We start from the raw sequence: 21,629 nt of genomic DNA, 5'->3' as shown, positions 1-21,629 counted from the left end.
GAAGTTTACTCATTTTTATTTTTCTGTTTCATTTTCATCCGCTGTCAAAAAGCAGCAGCTCAGGATCAGGAAAATAAGGAGTATTAAACAGAGAGAAAAAATTTGAGGGTAAAATAAGAGTCATTAAATCATAAATTAATATGAAAACTAATTTGCCACATTGAAGATTAAACCAATTATGTATCTTTTTCAAGAATGATTTTGTATTTGTTTTGGAAGATCTATGACATTACAGATTAATCTTTTTCTTCTATACCCCTATATTCGAGTATTTGTTCTAGACTAGTTATTTTTGCAGTGCAAAAAGTGGAGCAGTAGAAACAGCTGTCATCTTAGAGAGAGAATGGCTAAAAACTGTCAAGCTGCATAATAAATTGAATTTCCTGTAGTTGGTCATTTGCCACCATGAAATTTGAGCGGGGCCAGCGGAACAGAATGAAATGGGCGTGGCATAAACATGCACTTCAAACGAAAATACGGTTCTCCACTATCCGGATTCCGGACTATCCGGCCAACACGTACGTAACATGAAGACACAGGCGCAAAATGCCACCAGAGGCAAATGAAATTACCGAGTTGCCAGCCCGGCGATGGGCGAAAGCTCAAAAATCCAAATATCATATTTACAACTTTCAACTACAAGGTCCCTGGGGGAGTTTTTTCATGGGAATAGTGATAGAGGCAGATGGAGAAAAACAGACCCGGAGTTAAGGATATTAAAGAATGCGACAAGCGGCTAATGTCAAGCTGGTAACTGGCATTTGGATTCCACTTGTTTCATTGCACTCTCTGAGCCATGTAATAGAATCACGTCACCAGAAGCATGTTAAGAATTGAAGCTTGGATAGAATAACTATTATATAAATTGCCTTACTTGCTATTCTGGGAAATACAAACAAAAAAATATTAATATAAATCTTAGTAAATGGCAATCTGAAAAACAAGTTACCAATTCTGTAACATTTTTAAATTTGAAATTTTAAATTACGAACTCAAAATCAGAAAATGTATAGTACTTAATTTCATATTAATTATCATTAACTTAACTATTGTTTTTGAATTTTATTTATACCCAAAAGTATTTAAATTTCCAACACTATCTGTGCAAGTTAACTTACAAAACGCCTGCGGTAGCAGTATCAAAAAAAGGCAACAAAATCAGGCACAGAATATAATGACGAAACTTTTAATGACTAATTAAGGGACATTTGCTCTGACTGCTTGTAACAAAATAGCCCATCAAGCACACACCAAAAACTGCCCCAAGCGACATTGAAACGCTTAAGCGTTCCCAGTTGACATTTTGTAAAACCTCCAAAACAAACAACTATAGGGACAGAAACAGATATTAAAGTTGTCCATTTGTGAAGATTTCTATTTATCAAATGCAAATGTAAATAATAGACATTGCTGTTCAACGAAGCAAACTCAATGACAGCCAGCTGTGGACTGGGCCACAAAACATTAAACCGCACAAGCCAGCCGCTCAATAAATATTTAATTATCAAGAAAAAATAGAGTGCAAAAATGGAAATCACAATTTGTCACTTTCGCCAGCTGACTGGGCCATGAAAATTATGCCTTATAAAAACATGGGAAAGGGGAAAATTGCACACGGTGTACCTGTACTTATGCATGCTTTTATAACTAAATTTTCGTAAACCGTAACGTGCCTAAATGTTGAAAATTGAAATTTTAATGCAATGAGCTGGTGGTGTTGGGGCATGGGCATTGCTGCGTGCTGCGTGGTGGCAGTCACAGTGGCAGTGGCAATGGCATATCCGAAACTATTTGCGGCCATGCTCTGCGGTCAGATTGTGGGTAACCATGTTACGCCTGGTCCCGGTTGGCAAATGCCAGCGAATATATATACATATTTATGGAGGGAGGAGGGGATGGCAACGCATAAGTTTGCGGTCGCATTGCCGCGCTCTCCTTTCGTTTCATTTTGCATAAGTTCTAAAGTACACATCATATATAATTAAAATCGTAAAACGGTCAATTTTCCCTCAACTCTAGAGGACGGAGGCAAGGATCCTTGCCAACCTTCCGACTGCTCCGACTGGCACACATCCCCATCCTTTTGCCGCCATCTGTGTAATGGGTTTAGCATTTTTGGGCTTTCGTGTACAAATTGAAACTTTATGTTTGTTTGCCAACGAGCAGCGGACCAAGCCGTGTGCTGTGAGGCGTTCTATTAAATTAGTTTACTGGATTTTCGGTTGCGGCCGGGCAAGAGGTTACATTTAAAATTTAAACGCTTTACCATTGATGCAAATGGGCGTGTAAATACAAGGGGTCGTAAAGAATTCAAGTGGCATTTAGCTATTTGCGCACTTTTTGCAAATATTTATGAAAAAATGTTTTGTTTTCTATAGATATTTACAAAAATTAATTCAATAATTTTTTACAGACTCATATTAAGTTATGACTCTTTAACATTGTATTCATTTCTACATGAAATTTGTTGTAGGTTAGTTTTTTAGTTGTTGTTAAAAAAATTTCAATTGAGCAAAAAAAATACAAAAAATACTTTAATTGAAAGAAAATAATTGAATTTTTTTAGAACTACGGTTTTGTTGTTAGCAAAATTAGAATTTTTAAGCCGATTTATTTCACTCATAGGCAAACTCAACGGAAACGTTACTCAATTTGAATTTATGTTGACCATAGCATTACTTACCTATAATTGGTAATTTTAATTTAAATTTCATACAAACTTATTAAACACATTTTGCCTTCCTTACATAGAAAGTTTCCATCAATCTGAAACACTTTTCCACTAATAAATATTCTCGTCTGTTCGTCCCAACCACAGTTGGTATAATTAAATTTTATGGCCATTAAATTTGGCAATTTTCATAAGAGTTATGTATTTGGCCTCCGGCCATTTTAACCATAAACCATTGGCCAAAGCTTACATGCTCCAAAAATAACAACAGAAAGACGAGGAGAAAAAACGAAATCAAATATATTAGGCAGTGACTGATGTATATTTATGCCTAGACTCGGTCTAATTTTTAGCCGCGCATTTACAATGTTCACAGCCTGTTGGCCCCCTTTATTACCAACACTTGGTAAAAGACAGAAAAGAACTGTAAGGGCGGATAAAAAACATCCCCAAAGAAAAGCACATACTCACAATTCATTTTCGAAATGAATTTGTTCCGCTGTAACGGGCATAAATGCATTTAAATTTATTGGAAGGCAGAGTCCGCTACCAACAAACAACAAGAAAAACAGCAACAAATTGAAAAAGAGGACTCTCGCACATTGAATGACAATAAATTATCAATTTTATTTTGACAGCGCGAAAAATCCCGAAATGAAAAACGAAAGACGAGCGCGGAAAATGTCAAACGAAATTGAGCAAAATATATGTGGATAGATGTGTTCGATATCCATGTACTACATATTTGTAATATATGCATTCGAGAGAATTTGTGTCAGAAAGTTTCAGTTCAATGGTTTGTTCCAGAGGGCGATTTCAAATTGCCTGGCCATAAATACTCAAAAAAGTATGCTAACTTGTAGATTAACTCTCTCGAGCACGAAAACAAGTTAAGGAAATGCATTTTTTATTTAAGTAAATATTTTATTGAAAGATAATGCAGTTTTATTGAATTTATTTGACCTATGATGTCACCAATGAGACAAAAACAGAAAAGGTTTATTCTGATTGTTGAGCATTTTGATTTTTACATTATTTTTTCCTTTGCTTCAGTGTTTATCGAACTTCTCTTTTGAGTTCGTTAAGCCAGTTTTAAATTAAGTTAGTTTGTTATCTTATTTCACTTATATATAAGTTAAGACCATACAAAGTTGTTATGGGTTTTCTAAGCTTTGAGTAGTACTACCTTTATAATCGCATTAATTGAGTTGGTACAAACATCAAAAGCTAATGGCCTCTTCCTTTGCTTATATTGCAGACATCCCATCGCCAATGGCCCAGACAGAGGTGGCCTTCTACTGTCCCGGAGAGGGTCTGTTTGCGGACGACTACGATTGCCGGATTTATTACCGCTGCGAGCGGCGGACGGGCCAATACATTCGACCCTATCTTTTGGCCTGTCCAGAAGATGCAGTCTTCTCGCGTTCGCTGCGAATGTGCCTGCCACCGGCGATGGCTGGAAGGGACGAGTGCGTGGACCAGGTGAACGAGGTGGACGACGGCAGCATGGAGAAGTGGGAGCAGGATGACTACGGCCAGGACGACCATAATGCGATGCTTAACCTGGCCGTCACACCTGCGGCCAATGAGCTGCGAACCTATGCGTCCACCCATCGGCTGCCCACAAATTATGGCCTGGCAGGTCTCAGCGGTGTCTCTGTCATATCCTTTTCCAGCTCATCGTCCCTGCGAGCTGTTGGCTCAGAGGAGGAGGACGGCGGTGCGGCAGTAATATGTCGGGATGATGGCTTCATGAGCGATCCCAGCGACTGCACCGTGTTTTATCGCTGCATCTCGAATGGTCGGGGCTACAACAGAATCGGCTTCCGCTGCTCCGATGGCACTGCGTGGGACGAGTCCCTTCAGTCCTGCAACCACATGTTTGACGTACGTGCCAACGGTGGCTGCCGCAATCAGGCGGAGCCACAGAACGATGGCTATTACGCCGGCCAAACGTCAACACAATCGTCGCAGTCCAGCCACCAGAACTCCACCTCAAGCAGCCAGCAGAGCTCATCCACCAGTTCGTCGAGTTCCTCTCAAAGCTCCAGCTCTACGTCCAGTTCGACATCTAACTCGAGCTCCAGTCAGGAGTCCTCCACATCCAGCAGCAATCATCAGTCGAGCTCTACGTCTAGCAACAATCAGGAATCCAGCTCCGGATCTAGCAACAATCAGGAATCCAGCTCGGGGTCTAGCAATAACCAGGAATCCAACTCCGGCTCTAGCAACAATCAGGAATCCAGCACGAGCTCCAGCAGCAATCATGGCTCAAGCTCCCAAAATTCTGGCAACAACCAATCCTCTAGCAGTAACCAGAACCAAAACTCAGGCGGCACTCAAAGCTCAGAAAGTAACCAATCCTCAAACCATAACCAAAACTCCAGCAACAACCAGAACCAAAGCTCTCAAAATTCCGGCAGCAACCAAAGCTCTAGCAGCAACCAAAATTCTGGAAGCAGTCAAAGTTCTAGCAGCAGCCAGTCCTCAAACAACAATCAAAACTCTGGAAACAGTCAGAGTTCTGGCAGCAATCAATCATCCAACAACAATCAGAGCTCTAATAGCAACCAATCCTCTAGCTCCAACAGCAATCAGAGCTCCTCGGGCAATCAAACTGCCAGTGAATCCAATAAACCTGCACCCACTGAGTGCGAAGATGAGAACACTTATATCCCCGACAAAGAAGATTGTGCCAAATTCTACAGATGTCGCAAAGATAAGGATGGAAAATTGGAACAAGTGCCATTTACCTGTGGTCCCGGCACTGTATGGAACCAGGAAGATAAGGTCTGCGATCTACCCAATGAGGATCAAAAGAAGAAGTGCAATATTCAATCGGGTTCATCTAGTGGTAGCAACAACTCTGGTAGCAGCGGCAGCTCCTCGAATCAAGGCTCATCTAGCAATCAATCCTCAAGCAACCAAAGCTCGTCTAGCAATCAATCCTCCAGTAATCAAGGTTCGTCCAGCAATCAAGGCTCCGCCAACAACCAAGGCTCCTCCAGCAATCAAGGCTCATCAAACAATCAGACATCAAGCAACCAAGGCTCATCCAGTAATCAATCATCCAATCAAGGCAGCAGTCAAGGCTCATCGAACAATCAGTCCTCCAATCAAAGCTCATCATCGTCTTCCACATCCAACAACCAAAGCTCCTCCTCCAACAGTAATTCATCTAGCACTCAAACAACAACTTCCAAGCCTTCCAATCCCGATGGTGAATGTAAGGATACTGAAACATATTTGGCAGATAAAAAAGACTGTGCCCGATTCTATCGTTGTGTAGAGAACGGCAACGGTGGCTTTAATACGATTTCCTTTGATTGCTCTCCGGGAACGGTCTGGGATCCCGATAGTAGGGGCTGCAACCATCCTACGGATGTGCAAAAGGAACAGTGCAGATCAATGTCCAATGGTAGTGGTAGCTCATCAAATCAGGGATCTTCTTCGAACCAAGGATCTTCCTCCAATCAAGGTTCCTCCTCCAACCAGGGATCTTCATCAAACCAGGGTTCCTCATCCAATCAAGGCTCCTCCTCCAATCAAGGGTCCTCTTCCAATCAAGGATCTTCATCAAACCAAGGATCCTCATCTAATCAAGGGTCTGCATCCAACCAGGGATCTTCTTCCAACCAGGGATCATCATCCAATCAGGGATCTTCATCCAACCAGGGATCATCCTCCAATCAAGGATCTTCCTCAAACCAGGGTTCCTCTGCCAATCAAGGCTCCTCTTCCAGTCAAGGCTCCTCTTCCAATCAGGGATCTTCATCCAATCAAGGGTCTGCATCCAACCAGGGATCTTCTTCCAACCAGGGATCATCCTCCAATCAGGGATCTTCCTCCAACCAAGGATCTTCTTCCAGCCAGTCCTCCTCTAATCAAACGACGTCCTCTCAGCAATCATCTTCTTCTAACCAAACTTCGTCCTCAAGTTCTGAAGGATCCTCATCCTCTACCACACAAAAACCCTTTAAGCCCGCTGAGAAGTGCGAGAGTGAGGAAACTTTCCTGGATGACAAAGAGAATTGCTCCAAGTTCTACCGCTGCGTGGACAACGGTAAGGGTGGATTTAATAAAGTCTCCTTCACCTGTCCTCCCAACACTCTGTGGGATCCTGAGGCCAACAGCTGCAACCATCCCGATCAGATTCAGACCAAGCCGCTGAAGTGCAAAAAAGTGGTCAATCAAGGCGGATCCTCGACTAGCAGCAGCAGTTCCTCTTCAAACAACAGTGGATCTTCCTCGAACAGTGGTTCATCCTCTAACAGTGGCTCCTCCTCAAACGCTGGATCATCAAACAACAGTGGATCTTCTACGAACAGTGGCTCCTCCTCAAATACTGGATCTTCAAATAACAGTGGATCTTCTTCAAACAGTGGTTCATCTTCAAACAGCGGCTCCTCCTCAAATACTGGATCATCTTCCAACAGTGGCTCATCTAATCAAGGCTCCTCGTCCAATAGCGGCTCTTCATCTGGTGCCAATACATCGGGAAGTGGATCTACTTCTTCATCATCATCTTCATCCTCTTCAAGCAACAACAATAATCAGGGTTCGTCCTCATCATCCTCTAGTTCATCCTCATCAAGCAGCAGCTCAACCACATCGAAACCAAATCCTTCTGAAACCTGCAAGGTCAATGGACAATTTGTTGGCGATCGTAAGGAGTGTAACAAATTCTATCGCTGCGTAGATAATGACAGAGGCGGCTTTAACATGGTGGCCTTCAACTGCGGCCCTGGCACAGTTTGGGACGCCCAACTTCAGGCCTGCAACCATGCTTGGGCTGTAAAGGAATGCGGTGGCATTGCTCCTACTCCAACCTCTCCTCCCCCTACCACATCACGACCATCAGCCACATCCACATCCAGACCTTCCGGCCCAACCTCCACGTCCAGGCCATCAGGCCCATCCTCCACATCTAGGCCATCAGACCAATCCTCCACATCCAGGCCCTCAGGTCCAACCTCCACATCCACTCCTTCCAGTTCGTCTACTACCAGACCAACTACTTCCCCCCCAACATCATCACCTCCTACGCAGTCACCCAATACTGATGGAAAATGTGCCTCAGAGGGCTTTATGGCCGATCCCAACAACTGCTCCAAGTTTTATCGCTGTGTTAGGAACAACAAGGGTGGCTTCACTCCAGTTCCATTCCAATGTGGTGCTGGTACTGTTTGGGATCAGGATCTACAGACCTGTAACCACAATTTCAATAACTGCAACACTGGAACTGAAGCACCCACACCGAAACCTCCCTGTGAACCGACAACCAATGGAACTTCGGCCACAGAGCTACCTACAACCACACCAACGCCATCAAGCACTACGACTTCTTTACCACCAACAACAACAACAACTCGTTCGCCTTCCACGACAACAACACGTTTACCACCCACCACTACCACAGAAATTCCAACCACCACAGGATTGCCACCCACAACCACTACAGAGATTCCAATCAGTACCACAACTTCTGTGCCACCCAGTACAACAACAATAAGTTCGGAATCTGAGACCACAACGGTGGCACCAAATTCAGAAACCACCACGTTAACGCCTCCCATAACAACAACGAATCAGCCATCTACAACCACTATGAAACCTCTACCAGCTGGCACTGAATGCACAGGTGAGGGTTACATGGCCGATCCTGAAGACTGTAGAAAGTACTACCGATGCATCAAAGCTGGAGCCTCCTACAGGAAGTACAACTTTACGTGTCCAAAGGGTACAGGGTGGAATGAAGATGTCCAGACCTGTGACTACATGGAGAACATACCAAGGTGCTCGAAGTTACCGTCGACCACAAACTATCCAGAGACTACAATACCAAATGAAGAGTCTAAGGAACCCGGAAGTACTACCCCACAGCCCACTACTAATGAGCCCACAATGGTGACAAAACCCATCACAAAACCTACCGAAGAGCCAACAACGGATAAACCGCAAAAACCAACTACGACCGAATATCCCGGAAAGCCAACTTCAACTGAAGACCCTACAACAGAAAGTCCGCAGAAACCGCCAACAACCGAACAACCCGGGAAACCTACCACACAGCATACCACTACCACAGATATTCCCGGTTATGAGCCAACAACAACAACTGTTGTGGTAGAAAATACAACCGCTACTCCAGGTTATAAGCCCACTACCACCGCTGAGCCCGTAACAGAACCCATTCCAAGCACGATACAACCCAGTACAACAACCACTGTTGGAGAAACCACGACCAATGTTCAACAATCCACTACCACACCGGAACCCACATCAACAACCCCGGAAATGCCAGAGGGTCCAACTACCACAATTCAGCCTGAGCCCCAGCCGAACTATAACTGCACCGCCGAAGGATTCTTCCCCGATCCCGAGGATTGCATGCGCTATTATCGCTGTGTAGATGCGGCAAAGAATGGAAAGTACCAGGTCTATGCTTTTAAGTGCGGTAAGGGAACTGTTTGGGACACATCCACCGAAACTTGCAATCATGCCGATCAGGTGTCGGGCAATTGTTCATCTGGACAGACGACTTCATCGCCAGGAACTACGGAAAGTACAACCGGTTCTGGTACCCCTGAGACAACAACCTCGAAAGTCCCCGAAACCACTGCCACAGGAGCTCCAGAAACCACTACCACAGAAGCTCTAGAAACCACTACCACAGCAGCTCCAGAAACCACTACTACTGCAGCTCCCGAAACTACTACCACAGGAGCCCCTACAACCACTTCCACTGGAACCCCCGAAACGACTACTTCCGGAAGCACTGAAACCACTAGCCCTGGAACAACTACAACTGAAACCCCTGAGACCACCACCACAACAGCCAAGCCAGAGACCACGACCACAAGTGGGGGAGAAACCTCAACCAGTGAGCCAACGACTGAGACCCCAACCTCTACAGAGAGCCCTACTCCAGGCTCCAATACCACCGCACCTTGTCCATCAACCGGTCCCGGACAGAATGTGTACGTGTGTCCCACCGGATTCCGCCAGCATCCGGAGAAGTGTGGCATGTTCTACCAGTGCAGCGAGAGTGCGGATAGCAATGATCTAAACATCGTGGTATTCCAATGCCCCAATGGAACTGTCTACCAGGACAAGACCTGCAGCTGTGGCAAGCCCCAGGCGGGTGACAAATGCTCCAAGGATATGAAGAGGACCACCAATTTGTTCGAGCAGGAATCAAAACTTCAGAACGTGGTAAGTTTTAATGTACCTATAGCATTATAAGCCTGGAACACTTTATATAAAAATAATTTTAATTAAGGTTATTAATAGAGTTACTCTCAAGAAATATATGCTCTCTATTTCCTAATGTTGGTCTGATTTGACTTGACTTGTTTTTAGACATGAACTAGAGAAAACAATCAAATTTGAAATTTTATATTTAAGTAGCTAAAAGGTTTAAAATCGGGAAATAGAGAACATATTGTTTAAGACGCTTGTTACTTTCTAGAATATGAATTCTCATTAACAACACAACTTTACTCTACTCCGTGTAATAGGTACAAATCAGCACGACGGCACCACTCTGCCCGGATGAGGGTCACTTCGCGCTCAACGACGACCAGTGCGGCCAGCTGTTCGTGAAATGTGGCTTCTCGGAGCTGACGGGACGCATCGAGGGCCAGATCCATCGCTGTCCCCAGGGATTCGCCTACTGGAATGTGAGCCGGCGATGCGAACCCGCCCGGAAGCTGCTCAACTGCACACCAACCACCTACAATGTGGGCGGAAATGTGCCGCTGGAGTGGCTCAACATTGGCCATAGACGCCGCAGCATGCGCATTTAATTAGATTTAGTCTAGATTCGCTTAGTCGCCCGCCATTGTTTGTTTGCTGTGCCAGCACTTGATGGCCGGATTAACCAAGCTTATTCGAATCGAGGAAATTAGCTGGCACCGCAAACGATCGAACAGAAGAGTTAGCTTAGGACGTAGGGAAATTACAGTAGGTTAAGAACGGGTTTAGCCCTCCGAAATCAAAAGTCTTGAAAGAGAAATACGAAAAATATTAAATTTAGATGAACTTTAAGGACAACAACTTGTGAATTTTTGAACAGATTTAGATATACTTCTACACATTTTGGTACAACTTTATTTCTATACCAAGAGTATTTAAATTCTCTCAAGAAACTAAAACTAAATCAGCTTCAAAGAAGACATATACGATGTAAATGCTAAATTTCCCCTAGTTTTGATTGTTGGAGGGTTAAATCGATTCTTGGTGTCGGACTGCAAGACTGCACTTTACGCATTTGGAAAGGAAACAAAAGGTTTTATGAGTAGTCTTCCTATAGTGGAAACAGGCACAGCCTTCACTACACATACGTAATGTTGTAGCTTTCATGCAGTAATTGTATTTATGTTTAGAGTTTAAACATACGTTCTGAACGCCATATACATATATATATATATATATCTTAGACTATGCTTAAAGATTATAATAAACTGAAACATATACAGAAATCGTTGACGAATGCTGCAGTGGAACTTATTTGACTTTCGGGAATTAAACGTTTTTCCGGGATGCAATTGTTTTTGGGTTTCTTTTGTAATTAAGTTGGTTATATCTTTTTCAGGGATTAGTTACTGTTCACTTCTCTAAATATTCTCTTGTAAATTGCTTTCACAAATATGCCTTTGGGTGGATTAGTTGTTCCTTTTGTTTTTTTCATTTATCCCTTTTTGAGGGAGCGGTTTAATAAGTTCTGCCTTTTGATTTTTAAGAAGTAGCTGCTATTCTTGTTTTACTTTGTTGGTAACTGCTTTTCACTCTTGAGATATAGATATAGTTATATGATGCTTCTTCTACTTCTTCCCTAAGTTTTTGGTTCATTCTCTTCTTGAGTGGGGTCCTATGACCTATCTCGGCCTGTGGATCCGTAGTGATTAGTTCCGGTTTCCGAAAGTAGCTGGTTCCTCCGACTGATCTACTTGTTCTTTTTGGCCTGCGGCGGTGCCGCCGGGTTGTCGCCTTTGTAGAACTCCTTGAGCAGGGCCATCGCCTCGTCCGCCCGCACGCCGCCGGTGATGTCGATCCGTTGGCCAACGACGGCGGCCACGTCCACCACCGTCTTGCCTCCGAAGCGGTCGTTCTCGCAGCCGAAGATGATCTCCTTGACACCGAGGGTGTGCAGGGCGGCGGAGCACATAATGCAGGGCTCCACGGTGACCACCACGGTAATCTCGCTGAACAGCTGGCGGGCGGGCAGACGCTTCTCACGGCAAGTGGCCAGGATCGCGTCGATGCAGATGAATTCCGCGTGGCGGGTGGCGTTCCGGTGGACGTTCACCTCGTTCCCGCCACGTGCGACCACCTTGTCCCCATGAACGAACACACAGCCCACGGGCACCTCGCCGGCGTCACGTGCCCGCCGGGCCTCCACTAACGCTTCCTCCATGAAGGCGGCCATTTGGCATGGAAATAGACTCGGGCGAACTGGATGAAAAGCCGCAGCAGGTCAACAAAAACAAAAGGCGACCACGGAACAGCTCTCACTCTGGCGGCGTTTTGCAACACTGCGCAACAGCTGGCGGTCACGGTGAACGGTCACCTTGCGAGCGGTCACTGTGACGCAGCGAAATCACACTTAACTGAACCAAATATTTAGGACTTTCCTGCAGAACAATTTATTAATTTAAAAATAATAATACAAAAATAAGAAAAAAATTACACTTGTTTTTCTTTTTCTTTTTTTTAAGATTCCAAATGCACTTAGTTTTGAATAGAAAAATAAGATATATCGACAGAGCACACCTCCTCCTTCATAAAAATGTATTATGCAGAATCTATACTTTTTAAATGTTCATTATGTACATTTAGTTACTTTGTAAATCGGTTTAATTATGATTTTTGAATCCTTTATTAAGCAAAATTATTATGATGTTATTTGCACAAAGTGATAATAACATTTTTTAATTCAGCTTAAATATGTTTAAATCAATGAAATCAAATACTAGTTGAATATTTATTAAAATTCTTATTTACGAATTACAAAATTTGTACTTTGTGTGGAGTATTGCCAATTTTTCAACGTTAAAATACTTCCTCTTTGTTCATAAATGCATTCCGGATGCATAATTGTCCTTCAAGCTTCATTCCGCATAAAGTGGATAAGGTTGTTATCCTCTAGAAAAGTCTGAGCCTTTTCCGGCCAATTGCTATTGTTTGCAGATCGAGGACTTGGATGTGGCAAACGGAGCACAGAGACGGAATCAGATTTGCAGTAAGCTGAATGTTTTAATACGGTCATAACATATTCTCCAACAGCTACAATCACTTGAGGCTTTAGTAGAACCAATTGTTTCTCTAAGGCTTCACAACAAAAATCTCGCAGCTGCTTTTTGTACGGACCTTTCAGTTCACTGGGTGTTAAGTTCTTGCCCGCTTCATCGAAAAATGAAAGAGGACAGAAATTGTGAACAAAGCATTGCTGGGAGAAGATCTCCATGTTTCCTGCTAATCGCAAAAACAGTTCCCAAAGACGAACACCACTGGGTTCCTCGATCCTGCAATCCAAACCATTTACAGGACGTTTGGGATGCTCGACAGGGGGTTTATCCACGGATCCTGATAGTTGCATTAGAACCTTAACAGTCCGCACATTTCCAAAGGGTATCTATTAGAAATCATACTGCTAAACTATTTGCTAGGATATAAAGCAATCCAGACTTACGCCGGTTTGAGCCATTCCATTGGGTCCCGGATTCATCCCAATAAACACCAGCTTTTTGGGACCATCCATATAACGACGCAAATAATCACAATGCAGCTGTGACGCATACACTATCGGGTTATAGATGCACGTAATGTTCGGAGGCGGGGTCAATTTGTCTAGCTCCTCGTTTAAATTTTCTTCGGTTTTATAGAATTTCAACCACAGGGGCTGGACAAAGAAATCGGATGTACTTCCTTCATGAGGACATGACTTCTTGGGCTCGTCCTCCTCCAGATTATCTTTTTGCTGCTTCAATTTGCGTTTTAACATAACGCTCAATTCGACGGATCACCGCAATTTAAAACGAATGTCAATTGTTAGGGGGATTCTTAAAACTGCTTACAATTTACTTTAGTTGGTTTCAATCAGCTGTTAAAAAAGGATTAGTATGACCATGAAACCAAGTGAAACTTTTCTGATTGTGGGGTCGCTTTAATTTTAATGGCAAATTTATCAAGTCCCTGATTGTTATTTAAAAATTCTTTTGTAAGCCTCATCTATTTTTGACTGTAATTTGTGATGACATGTTGTATGGCATTCCCTTTTATTATAAAATCTTTATACATGACATGTTAAATATATGTTATATTATTTTAAAATTAAAAAAACTAGCGCTCTATTTAGCATTATGCGTAAACTCATCTAGACGCTCTTCGTTTTCCCGAATGAAGCTCATTTTAAAGGCTTTGCATGTTTTCTCTATGCTGCATTTGACAACGGTTCCGAGTATTTCGAGGAATTGTGAGACCTATAGAGGGGGTATCACGGGTTACAGATGTTATATGGGTTCAGAAACCATGCATACTTACAGTTAAATCCTTTTCGGCACACGATAGCTTTACGAACTCGCATTGGGGGGCATGTTTGAGGTGCTCCTTCCACGGATCATCCTCGGATTCCCAACCATCGAGGGTTTTCCCGCACACAAAGCAAGTGGCGGTGTCATTTTCCCGCTTGGTCCCCGTCCAATAGAATCCCGCCTCGGCCATCTGTCGAGAGATACTTATAATAGATTTTATTAGATATTAAAGCCACTCTTTTACCTTGGAAATGCTGCATGAAGACGTCTCGGGAAAGGGCCAATCTTTGAAGCTCTCCACTCGATGCTGTTCCAGAAGATTTAGCTTTCGGAACACTTCCAGCTTTTCGCCACCCAAGCCCGCTGCTATTTCGTTCACCGCCGGAGATTCCATCTGCTTTTATTACACAATTTCGGAGCACAAACAATAATAATTGTAAATTTTCGCAAGCAGCGCGTCGTTGTTTCTGTGGTCTTTGAAAACAGGGTTGCCACCAGTGAGTAAAATATCGATATGTGGTAACTATCGATCATGATCGAGGGACGTCGAAAATATCATTAAAAAATTAAACAACATTCAGTAGTTGTTAAAATTTAAAGTATTTTTTAAGAAAATAACAGAATTAACTAAAATTCTGTACAATTTTTATTGTAGACCTGTTATTTGCTTACAGATATCAGATTATAGATTCGATTTTTAACAATAATTGTAATTTTATAAGATTATGTTCTCCACAGCTAATTTGATAATCTAATTAATTATTAGAAAGAAATTACTTGGAATGTTAAAGAGTTTAACCGCCTCGATACAAGTACAATAAATTTGTTTCCTAAAATAATCGATAGCTAAAGTTAATTTAATTTTGTTCCAATTCTCATTAGTGATGGGTAAACGTCGATGAGGCCCTGCTTGAAAACGTCGATGTCATCGATGTTTCTCCATCTCTAAGGAGCAGCTGTTTCAGTTATTGTCACCCCTGAACACACTGTTTTGACGTTGAAGTTCTGCTCACTTTTTATTTATAAACAGAAAACACGGAAAACAATGGTGTAAACCGTGAGGCAAACACCTACACCAACACACACACCCCGTCCTCGTTGTTGTTGTTCAGTTTTTCCAATTGCAAGTTGCGAAAATCGGCCAAGGAGCCCATAGATTATGCTCCCAAGTTGCACGCTGCACAGACACAGAAATTGATTCGGAGAGAAGGAAAAGCAACCAACCAAGCATAGATACAGAGAGAAAAAGAAAGTACTCGGACGGCCTTGGTCGAAATCGGGAGCAGCGAGAGGTAACCCAATTAAGTAGCCCAGGCTGGTGGGTTCAGTAGGTCACTGCCGCACCGTTTTCGCAAGGGGCAGTGGCCCAAGGACATTCGGCAGGCGGAGGCCCACACCCACAGCACCCAAGTTACGGCCCACGCCCACTGGGACAGCCCACCCAATGAGACGGTGCGCTGGCAATGCGCTCACTTGAAGGCAGCCGTCGTCAGGTCGAGCAGCTGGAGCTGGAAGCCAAGGATCAGGGTCTAAATCCCCGACAGGAGCAGGCGCTGCAGCAGGCTGACCCACGGCCATCGATGGCCAACGAACGGAAGCAGAGCAGTCCCAAAGTGGAGCTAACCAAGCTTAGTCACGAGCTGATCGAGGAGTGCAAACGCAGCCAGGAGGACTCGCTGCTTTCGCGCCACCTGCGCCACGAACTTGAGAAGTATGTCCTTCAAATAGAGCCTACGATTATCCAATTCTGTAGAGAATAAGCCATCTGAGTAGGGCCTTTCGAAATGTTAGTCTTTACTATGAATTAACCTAATTTCCTGATTTGATTTAACCATTAGGAATTATCAATTATGCTTTGCATATATTTCTTTTTATTTGATTTCCACAAAAAATGTTGCTTACTCAATATTAACTGGAAACTGTTAAGCAGTCAGTGCAGTGTTGTTTTAATAGCTTATAAAGAGCCATATAAACGGACAAACAAATGGAGTATGTCTTAATCGAATCGCCTGACTATTCCGATTAATAATGTATACAATTTGTAGGGACGCCACCTGCTGCACGCAAATTACATACGTCATAAATTTAAATTAAATTTAATAGCTGGGCTTACCTTGACTTTTATATTCGAACTTTATAATTCTAGTTTCACTTATCACAGTTATATTCACTTATAGCAATGTATAATTTTTAAATGGGCACATTCAGCAATAAAATTACAATTATATTGATAGCTTGTAAGGACGATATAACGCTCATTAATTTTAATTAGTTAATTATAACCTCTATTTAAAAATTCCTCAAAAACAAAGTAAAATTTAATTTACAAAATTACAGTATTCTAAAAAATTATTAAATTTGAAACTCGAATATTTTAACATAATTTAGTCAACCATAACTTGCTAGTCAGTCGTAGGTGTGATTTCTCAGCGAAAGGCACTCAATGATTGGACGTCGTTGAACGCTAAATCTTATCAACAAGTGTATTCGTCAAATCATTGCCCCTGCACGTGCTGATCATTAGCTATTTCCGATTCTCTACCCTTAACCTTACACAAAAAACAATTCTTGATTTAAAAAAAAGGAACTGTATTAATAACAATATATTAATTTATATTTTTAGGTTGCAACGCGATGCCCGTCGCGAGTTAGTGCGAAAGCAGCGAAATGGCTGCGCACCCCTCTTCATCGCCAGCAAACGGGGCGCCGTGGTTATCGCCGAGTATCTGATCACCATCTGCGAGGCGGACATCGAGCAACGCGGTCACTTCGAGGTGCCGGAGGATAATAGCTTTCACTATGTATCGCCCCTTTGGGCGGCCGTCGTCTCCGGGAAACTGTCCATGGTCAAGTACCTGGTGCGGATCGGATGCGACATCAATGCCACCTCCGATTCGGGATCGACTCCCGTAAGGAGTGCCTGCTACATGACCCACGTTGATATCGGTGAGAGCTAATGATAAACAATTGACTTTGAACTATTGCTTTCTGTACATTTCTGTTAAACAATGTTGTTTGGTATTCGTTGAGAGCTATTTATTATTTATTGGCATTGAGGATTCCTTGAGTGCTAGACCTGTAATTTCGTTTTTAAGTCACTCAAGTGGGGTGGTTAATTTATTTTCACTTTTCATTTCCACAATATTAACCAAAGCGCAATTTGTTAATTTAGTTGCAACTATGATGGGACACACACACCCACCTTAATTATATTAGCACTAATGAATTCAGATCTCACAGCTAAAACTTATGCCATCTTAAAATAACTACATTTCATTTCCAATACCTAAAAATACCAATAAGTGTTCCCAGTAAAAAAAAGCAAAGGCTCAGATATTAAAAATATTCAACACAGTTTTTTTAATTTCCAAATTTGACTTTTAGATGAGTAAAACGTAAATGCAAATTATACTACTTTTTGGCAAATGTAAATTGGCACAATAGAAGCGATTTGTTTATGATTTTTAACCAATGAGGTCAGTGAAAGCTGCTGGGTTATGATGGAACGAAGTTAGATTTCAAGAGTTTTGGTAAATCTTGTCAAAGTAGCTTGAAGCTATATCTTCTGAATTTTTTCAAATATTTTCTTCAAATGGTTTATTAGTTATAATTGTGCAGAGTAAAAAAAAAAACTATAAAGCAAAACAAAATAATTTAAATTAGCCTTTCTAAAACTATTCATACAACTTGTAATTATATAATTCATATTAAAACCTCTCACTTCGCCTTACAGTCAAGTTCCTGGTGGAGAACGGAGCGGACATCAAGCGCCCGAACATCAACGGCGGAACTTGTCTCATCAACTCGGTGCAATCGGTGCAATTGTGCTTGTATCTGGTGCGGAAGGGGGCGGACATTAATGCCAGAGATATTCAGGATAAAACGGCGCTCCATTATGCAATCCAGGAGCACCGGCTGGACACCACAAAGATGTTGATCGAGCAAGGAGCCGACCCGTATGCCAAGAGCCGGTACGGAGACGATGCCCTTCGCACTGCCTGCTTAAAAGGAGCCCATCAGATATTCGACTTCCTGAAGAAGGAGCTCAACTATTTGCCTGCAAGGCTGGCCGAGGCACACGAGCTGATGGGATCGACGTTCCTGGACGAGCACAACGAGTCGCGGGTGTGCATCTTGCACTGGCGCATGGCGCATCACATCCGGGCGGCGTATTCGCCGTATATTGAGAAGAAGCCGCAGGTACCACTACGCACTGCCTACGAGAATGCAGTGGAGTTTAGTACACTGGAGGAGCTGGACAATATTGCCACCGATATGGATGCGATGCGAACGCAGAGCCTACTTATTTGCGAGCGGGTCCTGGGACTGACCCATAAGGATATGCTTTTTCGGTTAACTTTCAGGTAAGTAGTTGAACTGCATTGTGCTTGAATATGTATTAATGTTATATAAAATATTTTTAGGGGCGCCTCATATGCGGATTCGCTGCAGCTGCAACGTTGTATTGACCTGTGGCGCTTCCTGCTCGAGGTACGCGTGTCCAATTGGTCCATCCTGCACTTTGAGACTTGCTTCGCGGCCCAGGCGCTGGTGCGTCTGATGCTGGACTTGCATGTGCAAAACTCGAGTCACATACGAAGCGATGCGAGAGCCAGATTTGTGCATCAAGATAATGTGCTGCCCAGGTTCGAGGATGTGCTCGGGGTCTTTCGAACTCTGGCGGAAAGCGCCATTGTGGTGAAGCACCTGCTGCTCCTGAGGCCTGTGTTCAGGAGACAGCAAGAGAACTACGATCGTGTGATGAGGTGTCTGGCTCACCTCGTCTACTTGCTGATCAATACCGTCCACACAGAGGCGCAGAGCAAGCTCATCTGTCAGGCGGTCCACGAGACAGTGGTGGTGGGCAACCTGCGCAGCGCCAGCACCGCCGACACAATGCTCCATCTCTGCGCCTCGCGGTTGAACGTCATCAAGAGCGGCTACATTACCGACGACAACTTTGCCGATGTGGGTAGCATTTATTTTCCATTTGATCTGTTTTATAAACGTCCTCTTTAACACCCTCAGAAGACTGTGTTCCCCAATGCGGATGTCATCAAGCTGCTCATCCAATGCGGCGTCGATGTGAACATCAAGAACGAAGCCAAATCCACGCCCCTGCATGTGGCCTGCCAGCCGTATAACTATGACAATGAGGTAACTGAGCCGATAGTCACGGTGCTTGCAATGCAAAAATAGAAATTTATTCCCTTCAGGTCATTTTTAAGCCTTCAGAAACTCGTTTCCAAAAGTATTATTTTTCCACCATAAATTCCCTTAAAAACCACAAAGTAAAGTAAGCAAATTCTGCCATAAGCCTTAACTGTTATGAGTTTAAACCTTATGTCTAGTTGGAACAGAAATGTCTTTTTTGATTTTATATAGTACAAGCAATTAAAGATAATTCTCTCCCACCAGATTGTTCACCTGTTGCTCAAGTGCGGAGCGGACATTGATCAGCCGAATCGCGCCGATAAGCGGCCCTACGACTTAATAGCCTCAAATCCCACCAGCACCATTCCGCTGCTCAACTTTGTGACGCTGCAGTGTTTGGCGGCGACGGCGATCAGCAAACACCGGATACCCTATCACAATCAGCTGCACAGGCAGCTGGAGAAGTTCGTCCGGAGTCATGAGCCGTGAAGAGGTCGAAGCCGGAAAGGGTGTTTTTAATGTCTATGTCTTATGTCTAAATTATAGGCGTTTCAGCCTAAGTTCATTTTCCCCTTTCGGAAATTTCCAAAAATTCACCAATGTCGGTAGCTTTGTCTCGCTATATATATTAAATACATATTTACAGATATCTTTATCTATTGTTATCGGCTTAACGTAGTCTAAAAACCCAATCGAGATCAGAAGTAACACAAGCAGAATCAGAACAACATTGTAATAGAACAAGCAAAAAGTGTAAACGATGAACGTGATATTAAAAACTATATATATATTGAGAGAGTATCGGAAACATTAATATTTTAGAGAACTTACAAAGCGGATGGCGGATCTTTGTACTTAACAAAATCTGCTCTGCTGTTTGATTATTAGATCCTAAAGAGAGAAACTCACTGTAACGCCAATAAAGTTTACACATTATCTACATAAATACAATTACGCCTGAAACATATACTAAATATATACTATATATAAAAAATATATACATACAACTAGAATAACTAATTGAACACTTGTTGAACCACTTAAATCGAACTCGATAACTTCTTATGATTACCACTCTTTTTAGACCTATGTACTTTGGTGTATTGTCTTGGCCAGAACCAAGTATTTTAACAACCATTTCTGTGAGACCGATTATAATTTAAATGTGAATTACAATATTTGAGACGGTCAAAGTCCCTAAAAATGTTCGACAGATTTGTCACTAAGTTCTTATTGTTACCACGCATTTTAGACCTATGTACTTCGTGTACGTGTGCGGGCCAAACTATTGACTTGGCCCGCACTAAGTATTTTAACAACCATTTCTGTGAGACCGATGGATTGAGTTCGTTTAGCACACGTGTTGCATAAGACAGATCGAATAATTATCTACTGAACTTTGAGTAAAACGCAAATCTAATCAATAAATTGAATAGTTTACAGTTTACGTTTACTGTCAATAAAATGCTTGAGGAGAGTGTTTTATTGGGTGCTTGCCTTAGTCTTATATCTTAGCTTTACAAAGACCATTTTGATAATTTGAAATGGTTCTGATAAAATCCACAACACCAAAAGAAATTTTCTAGCTTATATTGTTCCCCCGTTTTATTTATTTTTAATGTCCTTTGCCATTACTTTTTGATATATATATTTTTTTAAAGTATTTTGGTTATATTCGAAATGTGAGACACGTTTGTGTAATTAAATGTTAAGTCAGGGAGGGTTTTTGAAAAACAAACCACAATAATCTCTGGTAAATAAAAATGCAAAATTATAAAATCAATTTTTAACATATTGGCTCCTCTGAAGCATTTTTTAATGCGTTTAAGTGATTTCTTCAAAAAGACAACCACTTAAGTTGTTTCGGATATAATTTGTCAATATTTATAGCATAGCCCATGTATAACTGTCAGCTTAAGCGCAGAAATAACAAAAGCTTAATCGTTCCACATGCTTATTATAAAAATCTTGGTTTTGTCTTTGGTTTGGTGGGCATCCCGAAATAGTTGTGAACTCGGGGTGTCCCATAATTAATTTTCACTCATTTTTAGGCCAATAATTAAAAATGCATTTATTATGGCTGACTGGTAGGCCTCGCAGCGGAACTTATCGCCCAATCAATTGGATGTGATGGATTTGGGATGCGGATTCGCAGACGGACAGAGTTTGGGGTCGGATTCGGTTGCTAATGCTATGCATAGAAATGGACAAAGGCCGCCAGTGTCAAAACCTCTTCTCCCATGGTGTGAATTAATAAATTAAAATAAAAT

General features: G+C 42.4%; 5 protein-coding genes across 7 annotated transcripts in view; 2 read left to right on the top strand and 3 right to left on the bottom strand.

Moving 5' to 3' along the window:
* Positions 1-11,165, top strand: part of LOC128252269 (serine-rich adhesin for platelets) — a 51,618-nt gene extending 40,453 nt beyond the window's left edge. For both annotated transcript variants that reach the window (XM_052979880.1, XM_052979879.1), the window contains 2 exons: positions 3,930-9,886; positions 10,192-11,165. In XM_052979880.1, coding sequence (XP_052835840.1) covers positions 3,930-9,886; positions 10,192-10,479 — 6,245 coding nt within the window. In that variant the 3' untranslated portion in view covers positions 10,480-11,165. The remainder of the gene's footprint in view (positions 1-3,929; positions 9,887-10,191) is intronic.
* Positions 11,023-12,191, bottom strand: LOC128252296 (tRNA-specific adenosine deaminase 2). Its single transcript, XM_052979919.1, has one exon. It carries the CDS (start codon positions 12,099-12,101, stop codon positions 11,619-11,621), a length of 483 nt encoding a protein of 160 aa, XP_052835879.1. The 5' UTR covers positions 12,102-12,191; the 3' UTR covers positions 11,023-11,618.
* Positions 12,192-12,438: 247 nt separating this feature from the next.
* Positions 12,439-13,770, bottom strand: LOC128252290 (single-strand selective monofunctional uracil-DNA glycosylase). Of its 2 annotated transcripts, none has more exons than XM_052979908.1 (2): positions 13,365-13,770; positions 12,439-13,277 (listed from the first exon to the last, which is right to left on the bottom strand). In XM_052979908.1, the coding sequence occupies exons 1-2, from the start codon at positions 13,674-13,676 to the stop codon at positions 12,777-12,779; spliced, it is 813 nt and encodes a 270-aa protein (XP_052835868.1). In that variant the 5' UTR covers positions 13,677-13,770; the 3' UTR covers positions 12,439-12,776. The 2 variants fall into 2 exon arrangements, with proteins under 2 accessions (XP_052835868.1, XP_052835869.1); XM_052979909.1 differs by having other exon boundaries at positions 12,443-13,307; positions 13,365-13,676.
* Positions 13,771-13,921: 151 nt separating this feature from the next.
* On the bottom strand, positions 13,922-14,696 carry LOC128252297 (baculoviral IAP repeat-containing protein 5). Its single transcript, XM_052979920.1, has 3 exons — positions 14,450-14,696; positions 14,216-14,395; positions 13,922-14,154 (listed from the first exon to the last, which is right to left on the bottom strand). The coding sequence occupies exons 1-3, from the start codon at positions 14,597-14,599 to the stop codon at positions 14,023-14,025; spliced, it is 462 nt and encodes a 153-aa protein (XP_052835880.1). The 5' UTR covers positions 14,600-14,696; the 3' UTR covers positions 13,922-14,022.
* Positions 14,697-15,145: 449 nt separating this feature from the next.
* Positions 15,146-20,824, top strand: LOC128252273 (protein fem-1 homolog C). Its single transcript, XM_052979885.1, has 6 exons — positions 15,146-15,916; positions 16,829-17,151; positions 17,939-18,569; positions 18,630-19,173; positions 19,234-19,362; positions 19,624-20,824. The coding sequence occupies exons 1-6, from the start codon at positions 15,669-15,671 to the stop codon at positions 19,846-19,848; spliced, it is 2,100 nt and encodes a 699-aa protein (XP_052835845.1). The 5' UTR covers positions 15,146-15,668; the 3' UTR covers positions 19,849-20,824.
* Positions 20,825-21,629: the final 805 nt, after the last annotated feature.

This window comes from Drosophila gunungcola, chromosome 3R (genome assembly GCF_025200985.1).
Source record: "Drosophila gunungcola strain Sukarami chromosome 3R, Dgunungcola_SK_2, whole genome shotgun sequence".
Classification (NCBI taxonomy): domain Eukaryota; kingdom Metazoa; phylum Arthropoda; class Insecta; order Diptera; family Drosophilidae; genus Drosophila; species Drosophila gunungcola.
Note: the sequence above shows the minus strand (reverse complement) of the source record. Positions and strands in the feature narration are given on the sequence as shown.